Source organism: Chaetura pelagica, unplaced genomic scaffold (genome assembly GCF_000747805.2).
Source record: "Chaetura pelagica isolate M959 unplaced genomic scaffold, ChaPel_1.0 scaffold364, whole genome shotgun sequence".
Taxonomy (NCBI): domain Eukaryota; kingdom Metazoa; phylum Chordata; class Aves; order Apodiformes; family Apodidae; genus Chaetura; species Chaetura pelagica.
The window spans coordinates 2424444-2452346 of record NW_009953089.1 but is presented as its reverse complement, the minus strand read 5'-3'; the positions used below and the strand labels follow the sequence as shown (position 1 = coordinate 2452346).

The following is a 27903-nucleotide window of genomic DNA, read 5'->3' as shown; positions in this document are numbered from 1 at the left end:
TAGGTCTGGCATGGGTCACTTTTGTTCACCTAGACGACTACCTCCTTTTCTCCCCACTTGCAGAGAACTGGTGGGCATTCCTTTTACTGCAAAAGCTGCTGCAAGCTACATGTACATCTTACTCTGTGAAAAAAAATTACTGAGTACAGAAAATGAGAATTTTCAAATAAGTAGTCCAGGATGTATAAGAAAACAAACATAAGATGACATTAATAAGTGCATGTGTGTGCTTATATCCCTCTCTGTCCTTGATGGTCAGTGCTTGATAAGAGCTGGGAAAGGTGCTCCAAGTAGGGCACATTGTTGCCCCTTAACCAAAATGTGCAAAATCCGAGAATGCCAGGACTTTACACAGACCACACTAACAGCATTGATGCCAAAGCATTAAGAGAAGAAAAACTAGTGAAAAAGCTTTTGTTTGTTTTGCCCCGTTAAACCTCTCCTCCTTTCTTCCACTTTTCCTGCTCAAAACAGAGTGAAAAAAACCAGCACTGAACCTACTTCATTCTCCCTCCTGCAAGGTCATTTTCTCCCACCTTCCTTACTTTGCTTCCTCCTTATTGTCTTCATCTATTTCTTTTTATGTGTCTTTTACTGAAGTTCTTTGTCTTACATTTCCTTTTTTAGCTATTGCCCCATGTCCTCTTTCCCCCCCTCAGACACACACACACACACAGACTGCAAACCACTTAATTCTAGCTGTGCTGCCCCAGCCCTGCCAAAGCTGCCATCCTCCTGCCCACTGCTGCCCCAGCCAGGTGCTGCACAGCTCTGCTCTGCCACCAGTGGTATTCTGGCCAAAAAAATATTAATGTAATGGATGGTTACTGCTGAGATTTCCTATCTGACCTCTGTAGCTGTTCTTGCAGAGAAAAAGAGACTATGTGCAAATCCTTTGTCTTCCAAATGCAGCGGTTTGAGTCAACTGGTGGGATTTGACAGTTCAATACTCAACACTGTCTGACAAACTTCCCAGAATACTCCTCCCTGGAATCACAAAGCGCTGTGGTGTTCATCTGAGGTTTGCAGTTCTTGGAATCATCAACGTAGCTCATGAGAACGCAGACGCTTCCCCAAAAAATAAATGAGGAAGTCCTTACAAATAATTGATCTGCCTGTGGTTAGCTTTTGTAATTAAACCACTCTCCGACACCAAGTTCACATCTTGATGGCTCTGACACATTCCCAACTCCCCTCCATGGCAGCACAAATCCTGCCTCTTTTTTTCTAACTCCAACACAGCACCTCCCCAGCTCTGAAACAGGTCGCAGCTTCATTCTCCTGCGCTCGGCTTTGGGCTGGTTGCCAAGCCCTGCGTGCCCAGGGCCTGCCCTCGCTCTGCGTGCCACCTCCTCTGGCCAAGCTCCAGCTTGAAGGAGTGGCTTAGGCATTAGAAAGAGCCCTTTTAGCTGTGAAGGAATCCTTCCAAGGATGTGGAGCACGCAAGCTGATGCAGAATGGCCTTCCCTGAACCTGCAGAAGATCTGCAATGACGGTTACGAGAGCTGCGTTCTGCTCCACGTGCCGTTTCGTCACTCAAAACCAATGATGAAACTTAACACTGACTGCTTTTAGATTGGTTAACTCTCATTGTCAATCATTTTTAATCACAGACCTGATGCAACTATCCCAGGTGGCTTCTTCCAAGTAGTCATATATACTCAACAGCTCCTTTTTATGAGAACTACATGTTCTCTTTAGATCTCGCTCAAATCTATTGATCAATACACTGACTTTCTCCCTCTTGCTGAACAGCTCTTTCTGTAAGGCACAGTGAACGTGACACTGCTTCCTCTTTTCCCACAAAGATAAATATCTTTGTTTTTCTTTCTCTCCACCTATTCTTCCCCCATCAATGTTTACCTCAAAAAGGGAGCAGTCAGCCCCAGTCTCCAAACATCTAGCAAGGAGATCACTATAAAAGAACACGGAACCCTTGTATAATTTTGTATGTTAAGACTTGCTTTAAATACTTCCACACATTAGTAAGAATAGAATAAAAAGAGATATTCTCTATCCAGCTAGTAATAAAAAACCAAGGATTTCTGCATGTAGGTCTTCTGCTGTGGCAGAACAGCACAACATTCACTTCACAGTAATCAAAGGTAAGAAAAGCCAAAATCACACCAAAGCACTTGGAGTTTGCAGGGTTTTAGCCCACACGGTGCTGCAGGCAGAATAACCCAAGTTACATGATGAGAGGTAAATGGAACAATTTCTTCTTTAAATATGAAGCTGAACATCATCTTTTTTTGTTAAATGATACTTCAGATTGCTTTGTCTTCACCCAGAGCCTGACAAACCTATATATCCACAAAAAAGGAGGAAGTTTTACCAGACAACTGCCAACTTCTCAAACAGACTCCCTGTGCTTTCATGTAGCAGACAAAGACCACAGCCATTACACTTACAAAAATAATCTCCTGCATGTGAACTGTCTGTGATAATCAACCACAGCACCTAACTTCATCACTCCTTACAACCTGCATGGCAGAACTTGTTGGTGACTTTAAATCTCACATTTGGTGTTCAGCTAATGGCTCTGGGGTACACATTTCAAAGTTGAAATACAGTTAAGAGGTTCTTTCCAAGTGGTAAGACTTTCCTATTTAACGATGCATTATTTAAAAATAACTAAATAATCAGCTGAAACCTCTTTTTTTTTTTTTTTTTTCCCCTGAAATGAATCCTGTGCCGACCTCTGAGCCCATTCCCTTCTGGGCATATGCCAGGATGACTCTTGCAAAAGCTACACAATTTCACAAATTGCTGCCAAGAAGAAATTAAACTAGTTGTTGCTGGACCTGGAGACTAAGACCCAACTACTGGAATCTGCACTGTGTAAACTACTGTGAAAGGACTGTGTATTTAAACAGAAGGTGCTGAAGCTTCCAATGATAATATGTTGAATAATATACATTAATTCAAGCCATAATATGCCATATGCTACCTGTGCACGTTTGGCAATATGCTTGGCAGATTACTCCAGCACATCTATGACATACTAGAGAGTATTGAAATTTTGTTTTGGTTATTAGTCTACTACAGAAGCCTACTGACACCCAGGAAAATTCCTATGTTTTATATAAAACAATTTCATACTGCTGGAAAAAGATATTAGAGAACAGTAGGCACTTAATAACAGAAACAAATTGTTTGCTGCCAAAAGTATGCAGGCCATAATGAAGGCTTATCCCTCCAAAATGCAGATGAGCTCAGGCAAGTTCCTATGAGGAAAAAAACCCAAAACAACACAAAATTAAAAAAAAAAACACAACACAAAAACAAAAAAACAAATCCTCAGGTCCAATGGCTCTGGAACAAGATTCAGTACATTCCTTTCTTTTTTGTATCTGCTTCACATGCTGCCTCGTACAGATACTTAATCTTTGACTCAGTAATCCATGCTAAACACACTCTTTATTCTAAACAAGCAACATCTGCAGAACATGAGAGAAAACAACTTAAAAATATTAAACACTGATGTCAGATTTTTTTCAGAACAACTAGCCAATGACACATCTGAGGTAAGAGAAAGAGGGTAGGACAAATCTATATTCTGTTCACAGTATATCACAAGACACCAAATATGTAATGCTGCAGGGACTGCAGTACTTACACTACATACGATAAATCAATATAACAGTATAGATCACTTATCCCAATCAAAATCACAACAAATATCACATGTTCTCTCCAAGCCAAGCACTTAACACCAAGAAAAACCCTTCTAACTAGCCAAAAGTAGCAAACCAGCTAACTACAGGTGGGTGTGAGAACTGGCTGAGGGAGGAAGGAGTGACAATTAGATGAAGGGGATTCATGAGAGGCCTTAACACTGACTTACAGGATGGACCCAAGAAAGTGACACATGCAAACATCTCTCTCTACTGCCAGAATCTCTTCTCTGAGTCTCTCTAGGCTGTGTATAAGGTTGTGTGATGACCTTCTCTATTCCAATCTCACAGCCTCCTAGGAACCACAAAAAGTGCATAACTCTCTATTATCCTGTTCCTGAATCCTGTACTTCAGGTTTAAATATGCAGTTATCAGAAACATAACTGCTGAAGTGATTCCCCACCAGCTCAGAGAGCAGCAGCAAGTGAAGCTCACAGTATTGCTCACCTTTGCCACTGTGTGCCCAACCTATGCAGGTGAATTAAAACAGTAGACATAGCTTGTTAATGACTCAACGGCCCAACACACTATCATCTCCTCTTGCCAATATGTACTGTATTAATGGTTTTCACAATCACTCCATGACTCACAGGCACTGTCAGTTTTATAGGCAGCCTTCATCTTCATTGCTGAGAGCTTAACCCTACTTTGCATTTACAGAGACTAAGACACAGAGGAAACAAACAGCTCTGCAAAATCTAGGAAAAGTCAGAAGGAAGAAACCCCACATCTCTACACTTATGCTACTTCCACTCTGCTGAGCTACCTCCTCTCTGAGCCACAAAGCAGCCCAGATGGTGCAGAGAAGCATTTCTCCCCAGACAGGAGGTTAATAACCACAGGGAGATGTGATAAACCCGTGAAACGGCTCAAATACCAAGCAAAGGTCACACGGCCCCAAACCCACGTCACTTCAAGGCTCCCAAGAACAACCTGAAATAACTACCACGATGGCTTTCTCAAAGAGCAACCGTTTAGTGCAGCATGGGAACATACCTAGCACTTTTTTGTGAGAAAGAGAGATAGGAAATGAAAGGGACACAGGCACAGCCCCACTGCCTGCCAAGAGGGAGAGTTTACGTGGCATGGAAGTTGGAGAGGCTGGCACATGATCATCCAGAGTGTAGAGAAATCCTGCAGCTGGAGAAAAAGGCTTCTTTTGGAAGAGGTGATTGTGACAAGCAATCTCAGGTACTTCACCCTCACGATCGAATGCCTGAACATTATACCTTTTTTTCCATTTTTCACATCTGAATTGATCTTCAGCCATCCAAGGAAGATGCCAATCCCATGAAAGCATAACAAGCAGCAGCAAAAATACTGGCAATAAAGGACTTAAAACGTTTGTCCAGCCACATAAATGAAGCAGCTGAGATCTGACAGAAAAGAGGATTTATCTTGAAACAACTCTCCTTGGCTGGCTGGCCTGCTCCTGCCCTGCCAGATCCCCAGCATCACTGCCACCCTATGCAAAGACTTGAGTGTACTGACAGTCAGCTGCTGTACACAGGCCAGAAGAAACACCACAAGCAGACTTCAGATATTTCATTATATTAGATTGCTTTTAAAATCTCACCTACATATGGTGTTACACATATCAGCCTATAGCACCGGATTTCACAAATCAATGACAGTTTATATACTCACAGTACAGAACAAATTATTAAAAAGGCAATTCATACTCCAAATGCATGCTTAGATCACCTTAAAAAGTAGAATTTGATCTTAAAGTAGTATCTATTTTAGTCAAACACATGAAGTATAGAACTATCCTTCAAACACAAAAATCTATGATTTGTATCACATTTGATCTTTTTCAATAAAGGTCAAATATTCTGATGAACAAGGTCACATTTAAATTATTTCTGACTACTTATGGTCCAGGAAAAAAAGGCCAGTATATGCCCTGCAATGAACTTTCTGCCTACCTAGCTAAGTAGTTTATCACAAATATGCTTTGGAATAAATTAATTAGCTCGTTAGTTTAGCTAATAGTTTGCTTAGCCCTCCTTTGACAAAAGTGACATTTTAAAAGAGCATATTCTACTTCAGAAAACAAAATCCCACGTGACAAGTTTCAAAGAACACCAAGTACAAGTGACACATAACACCAGGAGCTGCAGAATATTTTAAGAGATTACTATTTCTCCGGTAACAAAAATAACTTTAAAAGATCCTAAGAACATCACAAAGGTACAGCTTCATGGATGCACTGTAATTTTTCAGAACTGGAAGTAATCTCTCCTTTATCAACCACAAATGAAACACCTAACTCAGGGCAAACTGACTGTGATGAAGCCAAAGAGGGTTTTACTTCATTACCACAATAGTGTATCTTTTGTTTTAAAAGAACTGTGTGTTTTGAGAACTTCAGCAATTTCCTTCTCCTGAAGTACACTATGCTAAAAAAAAACAAAAAACAAAAACCAACAACAAAACATGACAACCAAAAAAAACCCCACTGTTGCCTGGTAATCAATCACCTGCCATATTTATCAGCTTTCACATCCAATTTGCTAAACCAAGGAACAACAGTGTAAAGATTTCAGGAATGTGAAGGCTGATAAAAAGCAGTGAGAGCTAGCACTACCCAAAACCACCAAGTCAGCCTTCTTACCTTGCTGAGGCTATTCCTCTGGCAAACTAAGGTCCTCTAATAACGTCCACCCCACCCAAGCCTGTTTTTCTCATCAGAATGACCCCGCCTGTTTCCTCTGCACGCCGCAGCCCTCAGCCAGCCTCTTCATTGTTCGGAATGGGCTTAAGAAACACTAAGAATAACCTCAGTCATTTCCATCCACTTCTCCTACATTTCTGTCAAAGTATTAACCTGCCACTGATGTGTTTACATTCAAGAAAGTTTCATGTTTAGAGATCATGCTCCTACGATGCGATACGGAACTGGAACATGACATTAGTATTTATTCTTTTATTTTTTAAAATATTTTCCATACTTTTTGTAATTCCATCTTCACTCTGTCCCTTCTCAGTGGCATGCAGTGCTTACAGGAGGGTTTGAATTAACTTCACATAACAGGTTTAAAACTGGCACAAGGTGCATTACAATCCCCCATGTTCTCATGTCCATAGTCAACAAGCAATGCTGTACCTATTCAGTTCTTGAACCACTTCTTCAGTCTTCCCTCAAGGCTGTCACACCAACAACTAAGATACTGGTTCCTGTAGTACAGATACCAGTTTGTACAACAGTATTTGGTGACCATCTGCTCGCTTCAGAAAGACAACAACCCCAAATGTCAGACATTCACAGCTCTCCATCACTACCAACCTAAGCTAGTCCCATATTGCTGAGCTCATGATGGAAGACTCAATATGCCAACACTCAGAACTGGTCACTATCCAGTCCTTACCCATAAATTTATTTTTAACTGTCAGAATCAATTTAGTATGGTATTTTAGAAGGATTTATTGGACATCCCAAATTGATACTCAGTGACAGGTGAGGAATCACACTGGCATGGGGTAGACTTGCTGTTGGCTGATATAAAGGCTTAGAGCAACCAGAATAAGAAAACCAAAGTAAGAAAAGATGCCCCTTTCTTCTTCTGGCTCCCTGCAGCTCTGCAGACCCACCTCCACAGAATTGTTGGTTTAAAAAAAATTAGTAGTTCCATCCACAGAGTAATAAACAAAGTAAGAATTAGGTCACAAAACCTATTCAGACTCTTCTCTGAGTCACTCTGTGAGACACAACTGCAGAATCCAGCAGCAAGGGTACGGGTATAATCCATAAGGCATCGTAACTCAAAACCAAATGAGAGGTGGAAAAGATAAGATCACCCTCTGTACAGCATAGGAAGACCCTTTCCCAGTCTCTAAGAAGAGGCAGAAACAAGTATATCTTTTCTTGCCAAAGGCCTGGATTATTTAAGATGTTAAGATGCAAGAAAAGTTATCCCTTGTTTGCAGCACTAGAAGAGGCTCCGACCCACCATATTCTATCCTTTTAAACACCAAGACAATCAGTAGGTGCACTGGCCTAGCAAAAAGGAAACATGTACAAATATGCACACATAGAGGGAAGAAGGAGTTCAGAAGATGCCCTGTCCAACTTTTTTAGTAGCACTTGGTCAGAAAACATCTCACAAATTGGTCATAAAATATTTGAATTTTTCAAGAAACACAAAACTCAATACCAAAAACCTCCTATCCAAATACTGGCTTTTGGAATTGGTTGAGGTTAATTTCTAGTCTTGAGTGTGGAAAAGAACTGCCAGCTTCCCCCAGTTAGGTTGTAGGAAGTAAACTGAGCACTTGAACTTGCATAACTTCACATTTTCTCAGTCCTATCTAAACACTGGCTAGCACCAACCAACACAACAAGAGCTTCCTAGCATAGTTTATATACAAAACCATTGGACCAGTAAAACAAACACAAATTGATACTTCTGAAAACAAATAAATAAGCTCGCTGGCCAGTGGAAGCACACCATGTTTTACAAGAGAATTTGTAAGTTTAGGTTTCAGCTTAAGTTCACAGGTCACACTGTAACAGAACAGTGTAAAAAGAATCTATATAAACACACCAGGAGAAACGACACACACAGACACAAACACTACACATCCTCTCTGTGAAATACACTATACACGTCATTTCAAAATTGAACTGTATGTATGTAGCATTTCAAGCAGGCATTCAAAAAATTTAAAGGAACAAGATTTTTATGTAACTGCATTACAATGTACATAAAATGATTAAACACAGGTTATGTTCTTTGACATTATTTATAATGAAATCTTCCACGTACCATCAATTTTAAAAAAAAAATTAAAATTGCCAGGCTTAATCCTGATTTAACCTCACCCTTAATTATTAAAAATAGTTAAGCACTTACCATAATGTGATTGAAATGCCTGTGGTTTTACGACCTGATTACAGTGGTTACACATCACCAAATAGAAATCATCATGAGCCGGGCAAAGACCAAATATTGGCATATCTAAAAACAAAAAGACAAAATGGCATCTCTCAGCTGCTGACAATTATTGAATAACAGTTTAATTACAGAGCCATGACACTAGTGTTGAATCATAATTGTAATACATTTGTATCAAATTTGAAAATGAGGAAAAAAGGAGCACATAATGCAATAGATAATTTTGTGCTGGGGTATTACAAAAACAAAAATCTTCCCACAAAGATAAATGTAAAATGAGTGATTACTTGTAGAAAACATCTATTAGAAAACTGATTTAGAACTGATTATCTTACACCAGATGCAAGAATGTAATAAAAAAGACTGACTTGAAATGGAAAACACAACGTAAGAGCGGATGTTTTATGTATTCTGAAAGGGGTTTGGATTTTATTCCAATTTCATTAAATGAATTAAATATGAACTTTATTTTCTATTTATTTTTTTTAAAAACCATTTTAAACACACAGTTGTTTACCAGGCAGTACTACATGCCTAATGGTTTTATTTGTTTAACAGTGCATTATAGTCCAGCCATCTGCTGCCAGAGATCTGTGTAACAGCTATATAAGAGAGAGAAATAGAGATAACAATATGTCAGAGCATGTGTGGATTTCAGAGATAACACACATACTTGCAGACTTTTGCTAATTTTTTTTTTAAGAGCACAGTTTCTTCAGAATACAGTTTAACAGTTAAAACTGCATTCAGAGACTACTGGAGCATCAAATACATTTGCTACACAACTTAAAGATACATTACAATTATATCACTAAAAATCTGATTCAATCATAAGAAGACAGAAAAAACTGCAAACAGTCATTATTGCCAAACATGTGGCTAAGGGATCTGTAACACTATCTAGATGTTTAGAACTGATGTAAGATAAATCTATATTTTTAATAAGAAAATAAGTTATCTTAACAATAACTTAGAAATTGAGTTAAACTTATTTACTTCTGTGCTAGAACTGACCCCGGAGTTTTGTTTTAAAGCTACTAATTTGCCTATGTGTTTTTAACAACATCCATATTTTTGTTCATGAATGAAACACCAATTATTAAATAAATTGAGTGGGCTGAATTTGAAGAGTGAATATGCCATGATAAGGTAACCACTGGCAGAGTGATGCTGTCAGCCCTGCAGAGCCCCACAGACTCCACTTTGTTCCTCGCAGACAAAAGAACGGATCCGCACCGAACGGCTTCCAGAACTAAGGGCTCCCTTTGCAGGAAGTATTTCACCATAAAAAATACCTTTTTCTTTAAAAAAATCAACATCTATCCCAGGTTTCCCCAAAACCTCATTAGCACTGCATTAAAATTATGCATGATACTGGCAAAATCAGCTGCAACTGGATTTTGTAGTTGGATGCAAATACAATGACCATGGATACCTGACATGGCTGTGATGGAAGCCACAGGCACCTTACTGCAGCTGAGGTTACATTAATTAATACAAATATGATTTTCACTTTATTAAGTAGTGATTCTTGCTTATCTATGTATATGATATTTATTTTTAAAAGTATTAAGACCTCAGGCACACCTAACTTACTGCAAAAACTAGTAAATACATGCTGGGAGGGGAATCAGATAGGAATAATAAACTTCTATTTTTGAATATCTACTTTCTGTGATGTGATATTAAGCTAGGTAAGAAAAACAAAGTGTAAACTTGAATGTCATTGCTAACATGCTCTTTGGGCATGCCTGCATAAAAGAAGTTCCCACGTGGCAAGCAAAAACTCCGGGGTCACTTCCATTTGACCACTAACACACCATGATGAACGGGACAGGACCAGCACACATTGCCTGCTATTCACATGGTTAATAACACTCAGGCTACTACTGTGCAACATCTAACCAACTGTAAATCCACACCCTGGAGCCTGTTCTTATAACTGTACCTTTTCAGACAACACTGGGTTTGCAGACTTTACACCAGCCTGCGCAGCATACAGGAGACTGTTCCCACAAGGAAAGGATTGCCTCCTTCTGTCTCTCTTGCAAGACTCTTGACACTAGTCTGAAACATCACGCTCACTCTAAGCACTCTTATATGAATATTAGCTGATAAGACAGAGCTGAAATTTTAAACAAGAAGTGAAACAAATTGCCAAAGATTAATGTAAACAAAAATGTTTTTCTGTTTCAATTTGGGGATCCCAAGAAATGTGAATTATTTACAAGTGTCCTTTACAGTGTGAAGCACATCTTCAGAGCTTCAAAAATCCAAGTGACAGAAGACAATGCCAAAGCACTAGGAAAGGCACAGACTCTTCAAGAACCATTCTAAGAGTAAACCAGCTTGACACAGAAAAAGGATTTGCTGCACACACCAAATCACAAGTGAGATTTCAGAGGAAGAAGTCACGCTCAAGACTCCAGCCAGATCACACAAATCAATGTCAAAGCTTCTACCCCTGCAGAACTCTCCTCCAGTACTGATAACAGAGCAGGAACCAAATATAACCAGTGAGGGAGCAGTGAAGGTTAGAGCCTTAAATGCAATTCCTTTTGTTTTTCTCATGTGAGCGAAAATAAACTATAACTTTTTCTTAGCAAAGCATTTCTTTAAAATAGCTCCAACCAAATGTTTTTGTTAGAGGAATCCATAGGGTCCCAAATAAGCCTGGAACCCACCTACGCTGAACACACAAGCTCAGCCCACCAATTAGATACCGAGGGGGGAAAAGTAGTACCAATACTTCACAGGGACCTGAACATTAGTTTTAACAATGAGTTTGGCACTGTAAGGAGTGTGACTCAACCAAAAACCAGCTAAGAACACTGGAAGAGAACTGAACCCACACTCCCAAACCCAGTAGCCTCAGCCTTAGGTAAGTTCCCATGGTTTAATGTGCTCCACTGTCGGTTTCAGTCAAGCAGGGCAACAGCAGGTTTCAGGGAAATCTCATTTCTGTTTGTGTTCCAACAGGGCAAACATCTATGCAGCACTGTTTTAAGAATGACAAATTAGACCATGCAAATGTTAGAAATACCATGTAGAGTATTTTAACAGAACTTATGTAAGTACATAGCAAGGGTAGGAGATGAATGCCTAATTCTTCTGTTCACCCTCAACCATGTATGAAAGTTCACAAGTCTTGCAGTTGATATTCTAACGTCTAATACTTTATACTTATTTCATTTAATGACATGCAAATTCTCTATTTAAAAGTCTACTGAAGTTTATAGTATTTCAGCAGTGTCATTTCAAACACCCTGTTCCTGCAAGTTTAAGGATTACTTTGTGGAATACTTCACTGTAAATGTAAAGCTTGTGCCTCTCAAGGAAGAGCCTAGCAACCGTGATTCATATGTTCCTCTTTCAAAGCTGGGCTCATTTAACTCTCTCCATCTGGGAATGTTTTTCAAGGTCAAACTAAAAATTTAAACCAAGGCCTCAAACCTTCCATTTCTTTTTCCATAAATGCAGTATTTACTCAGTTTCAACATACAAATACTGTTAATAGGAGCTGCTAGTTACACTATTTCTACTAAAACTATAAAGAAAAGCAGCTTTATTTACCTCCATAATATGGAACCTGCAAACACTGATCTCCAGAATTCACTTCTGCTTTCAAATGTAACTTATTTGCACTGTTTTTGAAGAGGTAACTTTAAATGATACATTGCTGTACTCTTCACCAAGACTAGGACAAGCCTGTGCCACAGGCAATTCTGAAGTATCTTAACTGCGTTATTTAAGTATGTAATATGAAAAATCCTTCTTATTTAAGAAAGACCAATACAGCATCATTTCTAATAAAAAAGGAAGAACAATCATGGACCATCTGGCATACTATACATCAAGTAACAGGGAGCTCAGCATGTCCAAAAAACTGTCTCTGAAAAACTGAGCTGCCACCTCCTCTTCTCCAGAGGGATGCAGAAGCACATAGGTCATCTAGCAATTTCCTAGTATTTCCAGCATTCTCTTTCAGGAAAGTTACACTACATCAACTTATGCTTGTGGTTATTAAAAGTAACTGTGTCTGTGTATTCTTAATTCTATTACTTACCTTCACAGACAACAGAAAAACAAAACAAAACAGGCTAAAAAGCCAGAAGTTAAGACAAGAGGTGAGCAGTTTGCATTTATCAAGCCACCAGAATCACCACAGATCCACTGCATATTTTTTATTGCATTTTTTTTTTTTTGTAAAGCCCCCAAATATATCAGGTTTCTTACAAATCTTGTTGTCTCTCTTCAGATTGGAACCACAGCACAGTCAGACTATTCTAGCATCTAATAAGACAACACCTCTTCTAGTAAAAAAAGAATGAAGTATCACCAAAACATGTGAGGCCAAGATCTTCACCTAGAGTTGGCTGTCCTGGAGAAGAGGGTGAAAGAAGCCCTAATCCTGGCTTCTTGCAGAAACCAGAACACAAGTTTCCTATTTTGCAGAAGTTTGCTCACCACAACTGAAAAAAAACAAGGAAAGTGAAAACTGAAACAAAGGAAGAGAAAGCAAAACTAGCAAGGGCAGAAGTGAAAGGGTGAAGAACAAACTCCACCAGAGTTAGGGCAAAAGAAGAGAAAGCTCGATGAAAAATTACAAGAATACATAAAGTACTGCAAAAATATTTTCAAGCCAGAACAATGCTAATGCTCACTTCTTCCTCTGCTTATGAAGATTATTTTTAACATCTGATTTATCAAAGAGATACAGTTTGCCATTTAGTGTAGTTTGACAACAGACATTTCATGCTGATGCCATGTGAACAGTGAAACTGTTCTGACTACAGAAGTCCCCACAGTACAACATAACACACCTTCAGCACAACACCAACCTGATTACACTTCCAGAATATTTTTAATCACAATAGCTAATATTAGATGCATTAAAACGTGATGCCCTAGACCATTAACTTTACACTCACACAGATATAACTCACTATTATCTTTACAACTCCTCAAACAAATAATTTGGTTTTTTTTCTTTTCACTGAGGCCTGATCCAAAGCCACCCTAAGTAAATGTACCAACTTTTATCAATTCATTAGGCTTTCCATTAAGACATCAGGAACTGTTTTGGAGGTACTGAATAAGGAAATTGTAAACACATCCCATTATTTTGAAATGTTGCCAAATCTCAATTGTTTGCACTATTCAGTACAAGGGCCAAGTAAGTTCAAATAATGTTCACAACACCTATCTTGAATACATTTGCTCCACACTAGCTAGCTGTGTTTTATCTTCTCATTAGAGGAGAATTAGTCTTGATCATACTAAAGGAAAAAAATGTGAGTACACCTTGTTCTAACTTAACTAGTAGATCTCTTCTCTAAAGGCATGCTTTTATTAGAATTTTCCTTTAAGATAACACTACTCTTCCCCACTTCCTGAAAATCACTTGAAAAGGGGAGGAAAAAACACAACTGCAGTAACCCAAAACTAGCTGACATCTGGAAGGAAAAGAAGTTTTGTGCCACTTCCCATAATTTGCTCATAATGCTTGTCCCAGGTACTGGCAGATCCTGTTAAAGTAATAAAAGTATCACAGAATCACTTAGGTTCGAAAAGACCTTCAAGATCATTGAGTCCAACCATTGGCCCTACTCCACCAAGTCCAGCACTCAGCCATGTTCCCAAGGGCCACATCTAGACTTTTAAACACATCCAGAGATGGCAAATCAACCACGTCCCTGGGCAGCATGTTCCAATGTCTGACAACCCTTTCAGTGAAAAAGTTCTTCCTGATGTTTAGTCTCAGCCTCCTCTGGTGCAGCATGAGGCCATTTCCTCTTGTTCTATCACCAGTTACTTGTAAGAAGAGACCAGTAGTTGCAGAGGGCAACGAGGTCTCCCCTCAGCTTCCTTTTCTTCAGACTAAACAGCCCCAGTTCCCTCAGCTGCTTCTCATAGGACTTCTTTTTAAACCCCTTCAACAGCTTTGTTGCCCTTCTCTGGACATGTTCCAGCACCTCTATGTCCAAAACTGGACACAGAATTTGAGGTGTGGCCTCACCAGTGCTGAGTACAGAGGGACAATCACCTCTTTGGTCCTGCTGGCCTCACTATTTCTAACACAGGCCAGGGTGCCATTGGCCTTCTCGGCTACCTGGGCACACTGCTAAGTATTTAAATTCTTTTACCCCTTTGTGGTTGTGGAGAACAGGAACATCAATTTAATATCTGAAAGCAGACAAAACCTCCCAAACTACTGCTTTTAAGAGCCTGTAATTTGGAGGAGAGGCATGAAGAGACTAACCAGCATTGAGCACCACATGAAACAGCCTGTGCCAAACCCGGGCAGATTTCAAGACAGAAAGCTCAGCTTGGTTAAAACCAGACTGACAACTTGTAGTCAGCCCAAAAAGCTAAAATTCTGCCAAGAAATCTGCACACCAGGTGAGTTCTGCTGGAACTATTGCTGACATGAGTTGTCAGTAACAAGTAATCTTCAGGTGCTAGGAGGATCTCAGATGTAAGCCCGAGGCAGCAAGATTTCTGCACAAACAGCACTACCAGGGATCTCAACTAACTTAAGTTACCACAAGTAAAGCTCCCATTAATTCTAAGTCACACAGTCACTTATTTTAACCGATTTTAAAATTTTGACCTTAATTAGCTTCTCAAAATTTACCATTCTTACACAAATCCTTTACTTTCTGCAACTAAAATATTTTCTACACAATATTTTTCAAAAATGTTTTCCAGAAACACTCAGGTGCTTATCCTTCATGAACACATCTGCTCTTGTGTACTTATCAATGTTGAAATGAAGTTAAACTGCTGGCAATTTTTTAATTGTGTACTATGCAAGATGATAACAATAAAAGAAGAATATTCCTCAACAGATCCTGTGAACAAAGTAACTAAAACCATACGGCATTCAGAGTGCTCTGGTTTACAAAAGTTTTATACAAAAATAAGAGATTCTAGTAAAATACACACACTTGAAGGTTTTCTGCAAAATTTCAAGTAATGAACACTAATGTATTAATAGAACACAAGTATTTTATGAACTGTATGTGCAGGCATAACAAACCTGTGCCTGCAGAGAATATATGCACAATCAAACAAATCAAACAAACTTATCAAATTCACATTCAGAAACACTTAAAAAAAATAAAATCTGTCCCATAAGGTTTGTGCTCATGTTGCCTCAGATACAAAAGCACCTTTTAATACAAAATAAAGCAAAACAAAAGGATGTTGCTGTATCCAAGCTGTTTCATTCAGGTCCACTGCTGAAGGATTTTCTGCAAGGTTACCTATTTTTTCAATTCCTTGCCAATTCTGCTTGGTACATTAAGTAACTTTTTTTTTTTTTTTTCTGCACACACAGCTTGGAAGGCCCAGCTATTTGAGGAGACATTTGAAAGGCACAGCTCTCCTTGGGTTCTCAGCTCAAGTGCATGAACTCTGTCTCACCGTGCAGTTGCTGACTGATCAGATGAAGGAAGGAACAGCTGAAGACTGGATTAAATGTTTTTACTGCATTTTCCACTTTGGCAAATAGAGCAATTACACAGCATTTCACTGAAGTCCTAAGAATACCCAAACCTCAGAGTTTTGGCTCAGAGAAGTAACTTTCACTTCAAGACTTAAAAAAAACAACAACCCACTGTTCAGTTTAACTAGGCACAGGAGCTGCATGACAAGATTTGATCACTGTCATGCTCTTTACTAGTGCTACAAGGCTCATCACTAAAGGCAGTGTCCTCTCTGCCCAGTGTTCTTTTGAAACAAGACAGTCTCTTTTTCCAAAGTCACAGGTCTGTAGTTTTTACTTTGCTTTCCTCAATTCAAGGCAGAACATCTAGCCCAGAGAAACCTGAAAGGGTGAAGAAGGACCTACCTCTCCTGGCTCACATGCTCTGTGGGTTGAGCCATGTTGCATTTCCAAGATCTCATCCCCTGCACCTCCAGCGAGAAGGTTTGCCACATGCTGCCAGCAGCAACACTCCTCTGTGCCACTCAAGTGGCAAATCCAAACCCCAATCCTTTTGCAAGGCTCCGAGCTCACAATCAGTGCAGTTCTCTCGCAGTCTTTCCCCCTCTCTCTGCCAGGATGCAACACTTGCCAGGCCCTACGTCTGCTGTTTTCTAAAATGTAACAGTTTTGGGAAATTTCTCTATCATGCCCACTGATAAAAACTGGGCAGCAGATAGCAACAAGAAGTGTGTCATGCACACATGCACCTGCAGCCTAGTGTGCAGCTGGGACTTCTAATTTTAGGCTCACAAGGTTTGAATGTTCCTGTAATTATCACATACTAAAGCAGACATCTCAGTGTTTAGTTAAATTCTTTGTATACAAATTCATTTACATGTCATTAATCTTTCAGGAAATCTAACACAAAAAGGATGTAAAATTTTTCATTCAAAACTATTACACAGGGTTTCTGAGTTTATTACACAGAATAATACAAAATTTCAGTGAGCAAGTCTACAGAAGATTGTCTGTAGAGAGACTGATTAATAAATTTCTCAATGAAACAAGCAAAGTACTCAAAGCTTTTCAGCAGATGACAAAGTCTCCCCCCACACACTGTATTCTGTTACATCAGGTTTTCATCAGCAATTTGAATGAAGTCAGTCATCTGCAGAAACTATTCCCATTTACTTATTAATGAGTCTTCAGAGCTGAAGATATTTTAAATTTCTCCAGCCAATTTGTATAGTATTGTGCAAATGCTGAACATGGAATCTGTCATGTAAGAAATCTTCATTCAAAGTCATGCATTATTTTTAGATGATATGATCTCATCATGCCACTCTGTATTTTAAGGAAGCCAACACACTATTATTTATGCTTTTGTGTAAAAACAAAACACAACGCTAGTTGTTACATATCCAACCCTAAAGTAACTTAAGAAGCCTTCAAAGTCAAGTTTAATTTTGCAATTATGACACAAAAATTAAGTAGAATTTAGGAAATAAAACAGCTGGAGTTTACACAGTAAATAACATGAAAGTGTACACAGAAACACTTTAGATATTAAACAGAAAATCAGCATCTATTAGGAGGAGGGAAATTCTGGATAAGCAACTAGGCACAAACATAGCCTCACTTAAAATGAAATAAATCATCCATAGAATAGTCTAAATAGTCTCTTAAGTCATACACCCTTAAAACACGCTACTATTATGAATTGTTTTTGCGTCAACAGGTTGGGTATTTTTCTCCCCTTTCACACACAGCACTTTGTGTAACCTGCAGCAGCTGTACTTTTGTAGTAGGAAAAAGGAAGTTTGTTTTATTTAAACCTAAACTTCCAGTTTACATAAAACTGCTCACTGCAGCAAAAGTATTTTGAGACACCGTGACTGCAAATGGTGGATGGGCTCCAAGCTTCTCACCCTCAAACATCCCTTATCTACACATGCTTTTGAGGAAAAAAAAATGGCCTGTGTCATTTTTGCCATCTCTCCCTATGCACTGTCCTTATGACCACAATGCAACTGGGTGCTGGCTGCATCTCAGCACCTTAGGAACCGAGGAAGCAGAATGGGAACAACCTTTCCCTTAGAGATTTACACATTTTCTTACTGAGAACTGCTGGAATACCAGGTACCCAGGACTACATCTTTTGAGACAGGAGAAAACAACAGAACTTAGTAATAATAAAGAAAAAAACAAAGTGACAGAGACATCAGAGTCACCACAGCCTTTAAAAACAGCTTTTTCAAAACAATAAGAACTACAGACAGTTATGCATCTCTTGCATTGTGGTATCATTACAAGCTTCATATTAAAAGCACAATCAATTAACACCTTATTTTCCTGCCACACAGGACACATGCAGCCTTCAACCTCTTCCCTGCTGACCAAGGAACAGTAGCATGGATTACTTTTTAACTCTCCAAAGAAAATGCATCTTTGCACAAAGAATACTATGCACACATTTTACATCATCCACCTGATACCTGAGGGAGCAAATCAGCACACACAGAGAAAATAATACAAACAACCTGCCAGCTGAATGCTATTTCAGTACTTATTAGGCAACCCAACTACCAAAAAACCACCCCACCCCTGCCACTCCCATTCTCCATTCATTGGAACATCTCCTTCAAAAATAAATACTGTTTCAATCATGTCTAATACAGCTATAAGGAAACTGATGCCTGTCAATTTTCACATACCAACTTACATTTCTGCATCCCTCTCAATTTGGCAGGCACTATTAGTTTGGCTTTTTCCATTAAAATTTACTTCCTTTGCTTTACAGATTTACAAGCAGTTGATTTGATACAGTAAAAAAATAATAAATGCAAGTTGCACAGCAACAGGCATATAAATGTACTATAGCAAAAATCATGCCAAAAGTGCTGTGATATTTAATAAGATTAAAATATAAAGTGGAAACTGAAACAATGTTTTTGTTGTTATAGTGCACTGAAAGAGCTAACCCACTTCTTACATATTTGAACACACACGTAGTGACAAAAAGTATTTTAAACTTGGCTACTGCATACCTTTAGACAACTAAATATGACTATTTCAGTTATCTAGGTGAGGCTCTGATAAACCATAAGTCTTTCCTGTCACAGTTGGTATGTTCCAGCACATCAAGAGCTACAGTCATCAGAGCTTCCTTTCCAAGAGGGGATCTGTTCACAGGTGTTCAGCTTTAAACCAGTGCTAGTTGTCCCCTGTCACACAGTTCCATTAACTAAATAGGTAACTGGTAAAGACAATCAGGCTACCTGTTCATAGTATAAGATCAATAACTCCACTTCTGACTGTTTGTGAATACAATACAAACCCAGTCCAGCCTAAAACTCTTGAGAGAAATGACATTATTATTATGGAAGCTTAAATTATTCTACAGTAGAAATTTAGGTTTTTCCTTTACAAATCATCTCCCTTTTAGAATAAGCCCATCAATATTCTTATTTCAAGATCTATTGCTTCACTGCTAAGAGAAATTTGCCTTATTCTAGGAACCCACCTTCACAAAATTTTCCAGAGCTCCATCTCCAAACATTACACATAAAATACAGAATAACTGTTGCAGAATAAAAAAGCTTTGAAAACACTGGGTCAACAAATCTGTACCAGATATTATTCTTCCATATCTGGCAGTAGTTACCTGCTACTGAAATCACCCATTTCACCCTTAAATAGAAATCAGTTGGGAAGCATTGCAACTTTTAATCTTTTTAAACTGAGATGCATTAAAAAATGAAGATCACTTAGATTCTATGACACATAGGCCTGACATGCTTTAAAGTAATTTTTCTGCTCACTCATAGCCTGGGCCTCTATAACATAACCAGAACACCAGCCCAGGTTGTGATGTCCACAGAAGACAATACCTTGAGCAAAACAAAACAAAAATTAAGGAGAAAATAATTTGCTCAGACTACTGAACATACTGTTTTGGTTGGTGTTGTCTAACTCATATTTTTGACAGATACTTCTAAGACTATTTCTCTCCTCTGGTCTCTCTGCAGCTAGCAGCACTCTGGTCACACTTGGGAAGAAGGTATATGGATACATATGAATGGACTTAAATGTACAGAGGAGGTGAAAAAAACCCACACCTTTTATCCCTTACATAGGCCAGCTAGGAAGGAAATAACTCCACTCTTAGAAACAAACAAACAAACAAACTGAATTGGGCAAAAATTCTAATTTGTAGATCTCTCATGTCTAAATGGACAAGAAACCAACAAATGTGATAATACAAGCAGCAAGACAAAGTCATCCTTATACAGATACAAGAAGATCAGACATATTCAGTGTATGACTGTGCTATGAGACACAGACAAGTGGTGTCCTGCATCCCTGGAGAACCCCACAGATCTCAACTGGTGCTCCTGATGCTCTGTGTTACAAGACTGGCCTGTTTGCAAAGGTCTCTGGAGGAGATGTCACAGAAGACACACTGAGTCAGCATTAAACAAGAGGCACAGCACAGAACATACTTGGTATTTTAAAATAAGGGACAGAAAAGAACCCTTGAGAGCACTAGTTAACTGCCCCTAGACTCAAGATGACAACAATAATATTAAATAGGTAACAGAAAATTGAAATGTAAACAGGATTCTTTGATATTGCAACAAATTTGTAGAGTTTACCACCCTCCAGTACGCCTACAACAAATAACACATCCACCTTCCTAAAGCAGACAAAAGATAACTACTGCAAACATATCTAGGATAACAAAGCTATGGTTTACAACAGAAGCAGATCCTTTGCAAGGCACAGCAGTTGCACCCACACGAATTTCAGGACCTAGGCCGAGGTCTTCAGCTCCAAACCTGCTGGGAGACTTCAGGAATCTCTCCTGCTGCCTATCCAGGGTAGGCAGGAAGCCAAAGCCACTGCTGCCGAACTTGTTGAACCAGTCTTCCCAGTGCTGGCCCACAATGCACCACTTTGTGTTTGGAAATTGCTCAAAAGCTTTTGCTTCCAGCAACAGCACTTGGGGAAAGGTGCCAGAAGAGTCCAAGAAAGGGTATCGCAGGGCCACCATTACAGTAGGACACCTCAAATGTCATCACCCCAGTGACATCACCCTGAATCACCATGGTGACAACTGACACAGTGCTTCCCATGAAGACCAGATCTCACAACACTACTCTCAGGAGTGCAGGAAAACTCTTTGCATGATTAAATTATAAATAAAGCTGCTGCTGCTGCACCTTACTATCCATGTCTTCCCATTTTACAAGGAGGATCCATCATCTCTGCAGACTGTGATTTTGGTCCTTTCCCAGGAAAGGTGCCTTCCTTACATCATCATGGTGATCTGTGATGACTCTTGACAGTGTTGAGAAAACCACTGGCTTGCACAGAGAACCCCTTTTTCATCCCAAGAAGTTGTAAACAAGCCTCAGACAAGACTCACTGACAACATGCTGAAGAATTTTTTACTCCTGTGCTCTACCTGCTCCACAGATAAAAATAGCTCTCTTGTCTCCAGGGCTATCAAGCTAACACTCCAGATCATTAAATTCAGGCCACAAAACCAACAGAAGAGACTTGCAAGTTTTATTCCAGCAAATGACACAGTGGTCTGTGCCCCTACATTTGAGGGCATGAGCTGACAGGCAGGCAGAACCAAAAGGAAATTTCCCAGACGAGGTCTGATACATTCTGGATTTCTCCAAACAGCCCATGGAAATAGCAGTGTTGAAATAGCCAGGTAAAGCAACTCAAGTCAGCTGGCTATTAAAGCAGGTTCTACAGAAGGAATCACAGAATCCTAGGGGTCGGGACCTCGAAAGACCATCCAGTCCAACCCCCCTGCCAGAGCAGGGTCACCCAGAGCACATCACACAGGAATGTGTCCAGGTGGGTTTGAATGTCTCCAGAGAAGGAGACTCCACAGCCTCTCTGGCCAACCTGGCCCAGGGCTCTGTCACTCTCACAGGAAAGAAGTTCTTCCTGATATTCACATGGAACCTCCTGTGCTCCAGTTTGCACCTGTTGCCCCTTGTCCTGTCACTGGACATCACTGCACAAAGCCTGGCTCTGGCCTCCTGACACTCACCCTTTACATATTTGTGACCATTGATGAGGTCGCCCCTCACTCTCCTCTTCTCCAGGCTCAACAGACCCAGCTCCCTCAGCCTTTCCTCAGCAGGGAGATGTTCCACTCCCTTCAGCATCTTTGTGGCTCTGCACTGGACTGTTTCAAGCAGTTCCCTGTCCTTCTTGAACTGACGGGCCCAGAACCGGACCAAATATTCCAGATGTGGCCTCACCAAGGCAGAAGGAACAACAGATAAGGAGAAGGGTTTGCCCAGCCTAGGTACAAAACATAATCAAACTGTATCAGGTATAGTTCAGATACCAGGTATTAATCCCAGAGTCTCATAATACAACTGGTGGTAGAAATCTTTCTTCAATTGCACAAAAAAGAGGATTCAGGACAAAAATCTGTAATCTATTATATTTCACATACTGCACTAGCTTTGGTGGGCAACACAGATATAGTGAATTTGTCTCAAATCCTTTCCTCTGTAAATTACAAACAACAACGTGGCAATCTAGCATGATTTCTAGACAGTTGCTTTGAATAACACAAATTACACAGGAATAAAAAACAAAATCACTTTCCAAAATTCATCTTTAAGTACTTGTATGAAGCAAATGGTGCCTGTCAGGAAATTCATTTAAACCTTTAGTCTCAAGTACTTCCACTTAGTGCCAGTGAGACCAAGACAACTGCCATCTCTCTTAGCAGAGCAGAACAGACACATTCACAGCTTCCATGGTTAAAATAAAAAATTAAAAATCACGTGGAGGAAACATCCTAAAATCCAAAATTATATTCCTTACAAATGAAAGCCCAGAAAAGCCTTCTAGTTGCCAGAGGCAAGTAAAGCTACTTTATACATTTCTAGAGTCATTCTTATCAAAGAGGAATGAAACAGATAATTTTAACATTTCCTGGGAAAAGTGGGAAAATTCCTAGGAAAATTTACTATTTTGAAACCTGCTTTCCAAATTATTTTACATGGCTGTATCCATAATCCAACCCCTACGCTGTCTGACTGTTGGGAATATTTCTTGCTTCTTTGACATATCCAGCAAAAATACAACCAGTGCACTCAAATCTTCACAGAGTTTGAGGCCTCTGGATATTCCACACTACTACAGATTCCTTCTGAATGGATAACAAGGATTATGGTTCACATTTACATACCCTGTACAGTTGATACCTCTTTCTCCTTTTGGCATCATTTACAACAGCCCTGCAGTAAGAGATAAAAATAAAGGATGCTGCAACTTTCCTCAGCAGAGTAAGCCAGATTCAAGTGGTCTCTCCAGCTCACAAAGTTACTGAGAATCACCTCAGGAATTTCAGTTAAAGAAACTTTTCATTTTTATTACCTGGCTTTCTGACATAGCTAAATACTGAAAATATATTTTTTTAAAACATACCAACCAATATGTTAAGTAATATAAAGTAGTTCTTACTTGCTCTTTAAGTTTTCACAAGACACTACTTACAACTGATTTTGTTTTACACTGTAGTTATTCACTGATACAACACTCAAAGATAACCAAGATACAAGACCTACAGTGCTATACAATCATCTAGGTAGCCATGTAAAAATCAGATCAGATTAACTCTACAAAGATATGTAATCAAGCACAGCTCAACAGATTGTAGGATTACCAGACCAAATACCTGCTGGGAAATTCAGTATCTCCTTCAAGCAATCATCACCTTCTTTTGGAAACAACTGTGAAGTTGGAATGAAACAATTATTTCACAAATGTTTCACTCAGCAGAGATGGAGGAGCTGCTTAATCTAGTACTACTGGGAGGAAAAGAAAAAGATTGTAGAACCACACCCTAGGTGTACACTGATAGAGATTTTCTTCTGTATTTTAGCCTGAAACAATAGCCAGAGGGTGTCATTTAGGCTATATACACCTTGACAAAGCAAGGGCTACAGTACCTAGGGAATGACAATGAAATGTTTGCATAGCCAAGCAGGGCTGTCTGATCACCAGATTGCAGGGGCGTCTAGCACATGACATGCAAACTCGCCCATAATCTGGTCCTGTGTCCTTCCCTCCAGTCACAGGCAAAACCCTTGTTGACTTCAGTGGCTCACGACAAGACCTCACATCCCCAGATACCACTTCCTAAACTGGTAGAACTCGTTTTCCCACTGACAACATCTCCTACGTCCTTTATGCAGTCAATGAAAAAAGTGTAGACAGCAAACTGAAATTCTGAAAAGCAAAAGGTAACAGAATTTGATGTTAAAGGAAAAAAAACATCCAATTGACTGTGCATTCAGCATATTACTTGCTTTTCAAATTTAACTCGTTAAAGCTTCTACACTTCATTTTAATGAAAGTTGCTAGAGGACTTTCAGGCAATTATAGCAGTGTGAAATTGTGCAACAAACTTCCTTGCAAATAAAACCACAAGATCTCTAGATTTCAGAAAAGTGCACATCATGGACTTACAGCCTCAAAGCTCCTTCCTATCAGATTTTAGCCCTTCAGTTGCTTTGCATACATTTTTTCAGTGCCAGTTGAGAACATTGCATTTTGTATTAACACTACCAACACTTGATGAAAGATGCAGGTCCTGTTTAGCCACAGAAAAGCAGATCAAGAACACTGTGTTCATTTTCTGGCTGTCATAGTCCCACCAGAAGAGAAGGGAGGCATAACCAATTACCCTTTCACCTTTTATTATCAATGAAGTTTGTCTATGGGCTACGATGAAGCTATCAAAAGTGGAAATCAGGGCGGGGGTGAACTTGTAAATAAATGATCTTTCTCATGGGAAAACAGGTTACCACAAAACAGCTGATGCCATAAGGGCTGACAAGCAGAGCTTGCACACAAATAAGTGAGCATTTGACTACTTCCAATCTAAGTGAGCCAATACTCTAGAATATCTACCATCACAGTGGCCATTTCCAAAGCTAGCAATCATGACTCCAAGTGATGTGGGAGCAGCTGGTGTGCAGTTTACTTTGATGAAGTCATACCCCGTAGTAACTGGGGTTACCACGAGAATCTGACTTGCCACGAGGATCAGCCTGGGAGCCACCGTCCCACTGGGCCTGGCTCACAGCTGCACACAACCTGCACAAGCAGGGAGAACTTCTGACTGTGCAAAGTCTTCTAGCAACAGGAACACTCATTTCAAGAAATTCACTGCTTTCATGAAAACTGCTTGTACAGTTGTGCTGCTCTTCTGCATTATCCTTTGAATTCCCTTAGCCGGATTTTAACGTTTGCTACTCAAATCTTGAAGTGTGAGCACAAAGCTGTATTCATCTCTGGGCTGTCACCTACACTGTGAGGATGTCTAGGAAATAATGGTGAGCATCATACAGATGGACAGCTTCCACAGCAGTAGTGATTTTACTCATTAAAATGGAAGAGAAACAATTTTTCAGCATCTTACAGACTATAATGAATATATGATTACAAATTAAATACTACCAGGATTTGTTAAAGACAAAATGGTCTGCCTTCTAAGTGCTAAGAGATCACATGTGTCCCCAGCTGGCCTCTGGCCCTGACAGCCACAGACTAAGGTGTAAGAACTGCATGCATTTTCTTTGATAGATCCACTGCAATGGAAGAAATAGCTTTTAAAATATTACCTTAATCTGCATCCTCTTAATCCAGTTTATTCAAAAGTACCCTTCACTAAGCATTTTTGCTTTTCCTACTCTACTCAGGTGACAGTGTTATCAACTCATGTGAAAGTCTGACTTCTACATAATATTTATTGCATTGCTCTTCTCTTACTGAGCATTTGTTGTTAAACATAAAACTGAAACTATACAAAAAGCAACATTTAATCAAGCATTATCAAGACATCACCGTGTCTGTATAGAGATAACCTAGATAACCATACATACCACTTAAGAAGCATTAGAAAACAGTGAGTTTCTGACTTGTGTGTAGACAAGTATTTCAAAGGTTCTTATAAAAAATAATATCCTGCTTCCTCACATATTACAGATAGATTGGGGCAGTTTTGTGCCTGCAGTTCCAGTGACAGTCCCGAAGGCCTTGCAGTATCACACTAATACTATGGTAATATGTAAGACCTGCAAAGTATCTTTAAAGCATAAAAGATGACACAGTTCCAACATCACAAATTCTATTTATAACATGTGACTCATCTCACCAGAAATAATTAAATATTGTAACCAGAACTTGGATTTAAGGGAAAAATATAAGAAGAAGAAAATGAGGGCCAGCCACTGCCTATAATCTCAAAAGTAGCATCCTTTCAAATTGCATGTTTTTCAGGCTATCTCATAAAAATCTCTACCATTTCCTTAAACAGTTCAATGCACTTTTCAAGTCAGATTGTAATTGTTTTACGATAATCAGCCCACAAATCCTTAAAACGCTTTGTGTAAATAGTCAATTAAAATGCAATGAAATGAAGAGGAGATTTATCTGATTACAGACTGTGAACAGCTATGCAAAACGTCAAAAAAAGAAGCATGGCACTTTGTACTGCTACCTGACAATATTTATTTTTATCTACCACAAATTCTCACAGTGTATTTGCAAGCAGTCAAGGACTATAGAGCTCTCTAAGCATCTTTGACATGATTTAAGACAACAAAAATCTACTCAATTGAGCACCTCCCAAGGCTGAACAAAAACGAATTTAAATTTGAAATAAGATGCTGTCTCTTAGTTGTATTTACAATCTAATATTGGAACAAAAGTTTCACTAATGCTTTAATTATTAATTGAATCTGCTGCTGGGAAAATTCTAGAGCTTGAGGCTCTGTGATAAAGGTGCTTCCAGTGAGTCCTCCTGGCCTGGTCCTGGATTTCACTGAACAACCCTGCCCAGCACAGGCTCAAGGGTCACTGTGTAACTCTCAGGTCCCTCACAGCTCTGGAAACTTCCATTAATAACAATTAATATAATAAAATCTCAAAGCTTCTGCTGAATGCCTTAGAGGTTCATGAAGTCTATTTTTATTTTTTTTTATTTCCCCCAGGACATTTTAATTGTCCAAGACCAGAAGTTCAACTGTTGTTGAACTGTTGTCAAGTGATGCAATGCTGAACAGAATTTGCTCCCACCTGCTCTCCTGACAGATCCCTACAGTCATGAAAGCCTTCTGGAGTGTCTTCCTAAGGTGCCTACCAAAACATGATGATCTCCATTACTATAGGAAACTCAGCCCTTGCTTTATTAAGACCAGTACAGTCTAAATACTGTGAGACTGGTACCAGGCTACATCACCACACAGCCAGCCTCAGTTCTGGCCTGAGATAACCTCTGAGCACATCTAACGCCTCAGGGACCATCACTCAACCAATCTCACCTTGCAACAAAGTAACTGCCTCCTCTGCATCTCCTTCCACAACCATCCAGAAGACCACCTCATCTCAAATAGCTCAGTTACACACAGAGAGCAATCAGAAACTTCCTCGGGATTCCCAAAAGCGCTAAGTACAAACAGAACATAAGCTGTACAGGTGGCAAAGACCTTAACCAAGATTCAACAATCTGATCAATGACAATTGATCAAATCAATTCAAGACCCAAGTTACAAGTGTTCTGTACTCCTCCTATACTTTGTTGCCAGCGATCTATAAACTGTGGTGACAGTACTAGTGGAGTGCTTGAAAGAGGTAGTACCAAGGGATTCACCTCTCAAAGGATGTATCACAAACACACCTACAAGAAAGGGGGCTGCAGTGTCACTGAAAGGATGAGATGCTTAAACTCTTGCAAAGACATCTCATGGTTTTAAAATGCACTGAATAATCTATAAAACCAAAACCTTATTTTTAAATTGTCCAATGTAATCTGTTTTATTTTCCATCCTGAGATGCTATAGATTC

General features: G+C 39.4%; 1 protein-coding gene across 1 annotated transcript in view; it reads right to left on the bottom strand.

Moving 5' to 3' along the window:
• The window catches only part of ATXN7 (ataxin 7), a 34598-nt gene extending 25961 nt beyond the window's left edge, over positions 1-8637 (bottom strand). The window contains exon 1 of the mRNA XM_009997014.1: positions 8535-8637. Coding sequence (XP_009995316.1) covers positions 8535-8637 — 103 coding nt within the window. The remainder of the gene's footprint in view (positions 1-8534) is intronic.
• Between the last annotated feature and the right edge of the window lie 19266 nt (positions 8638-27903).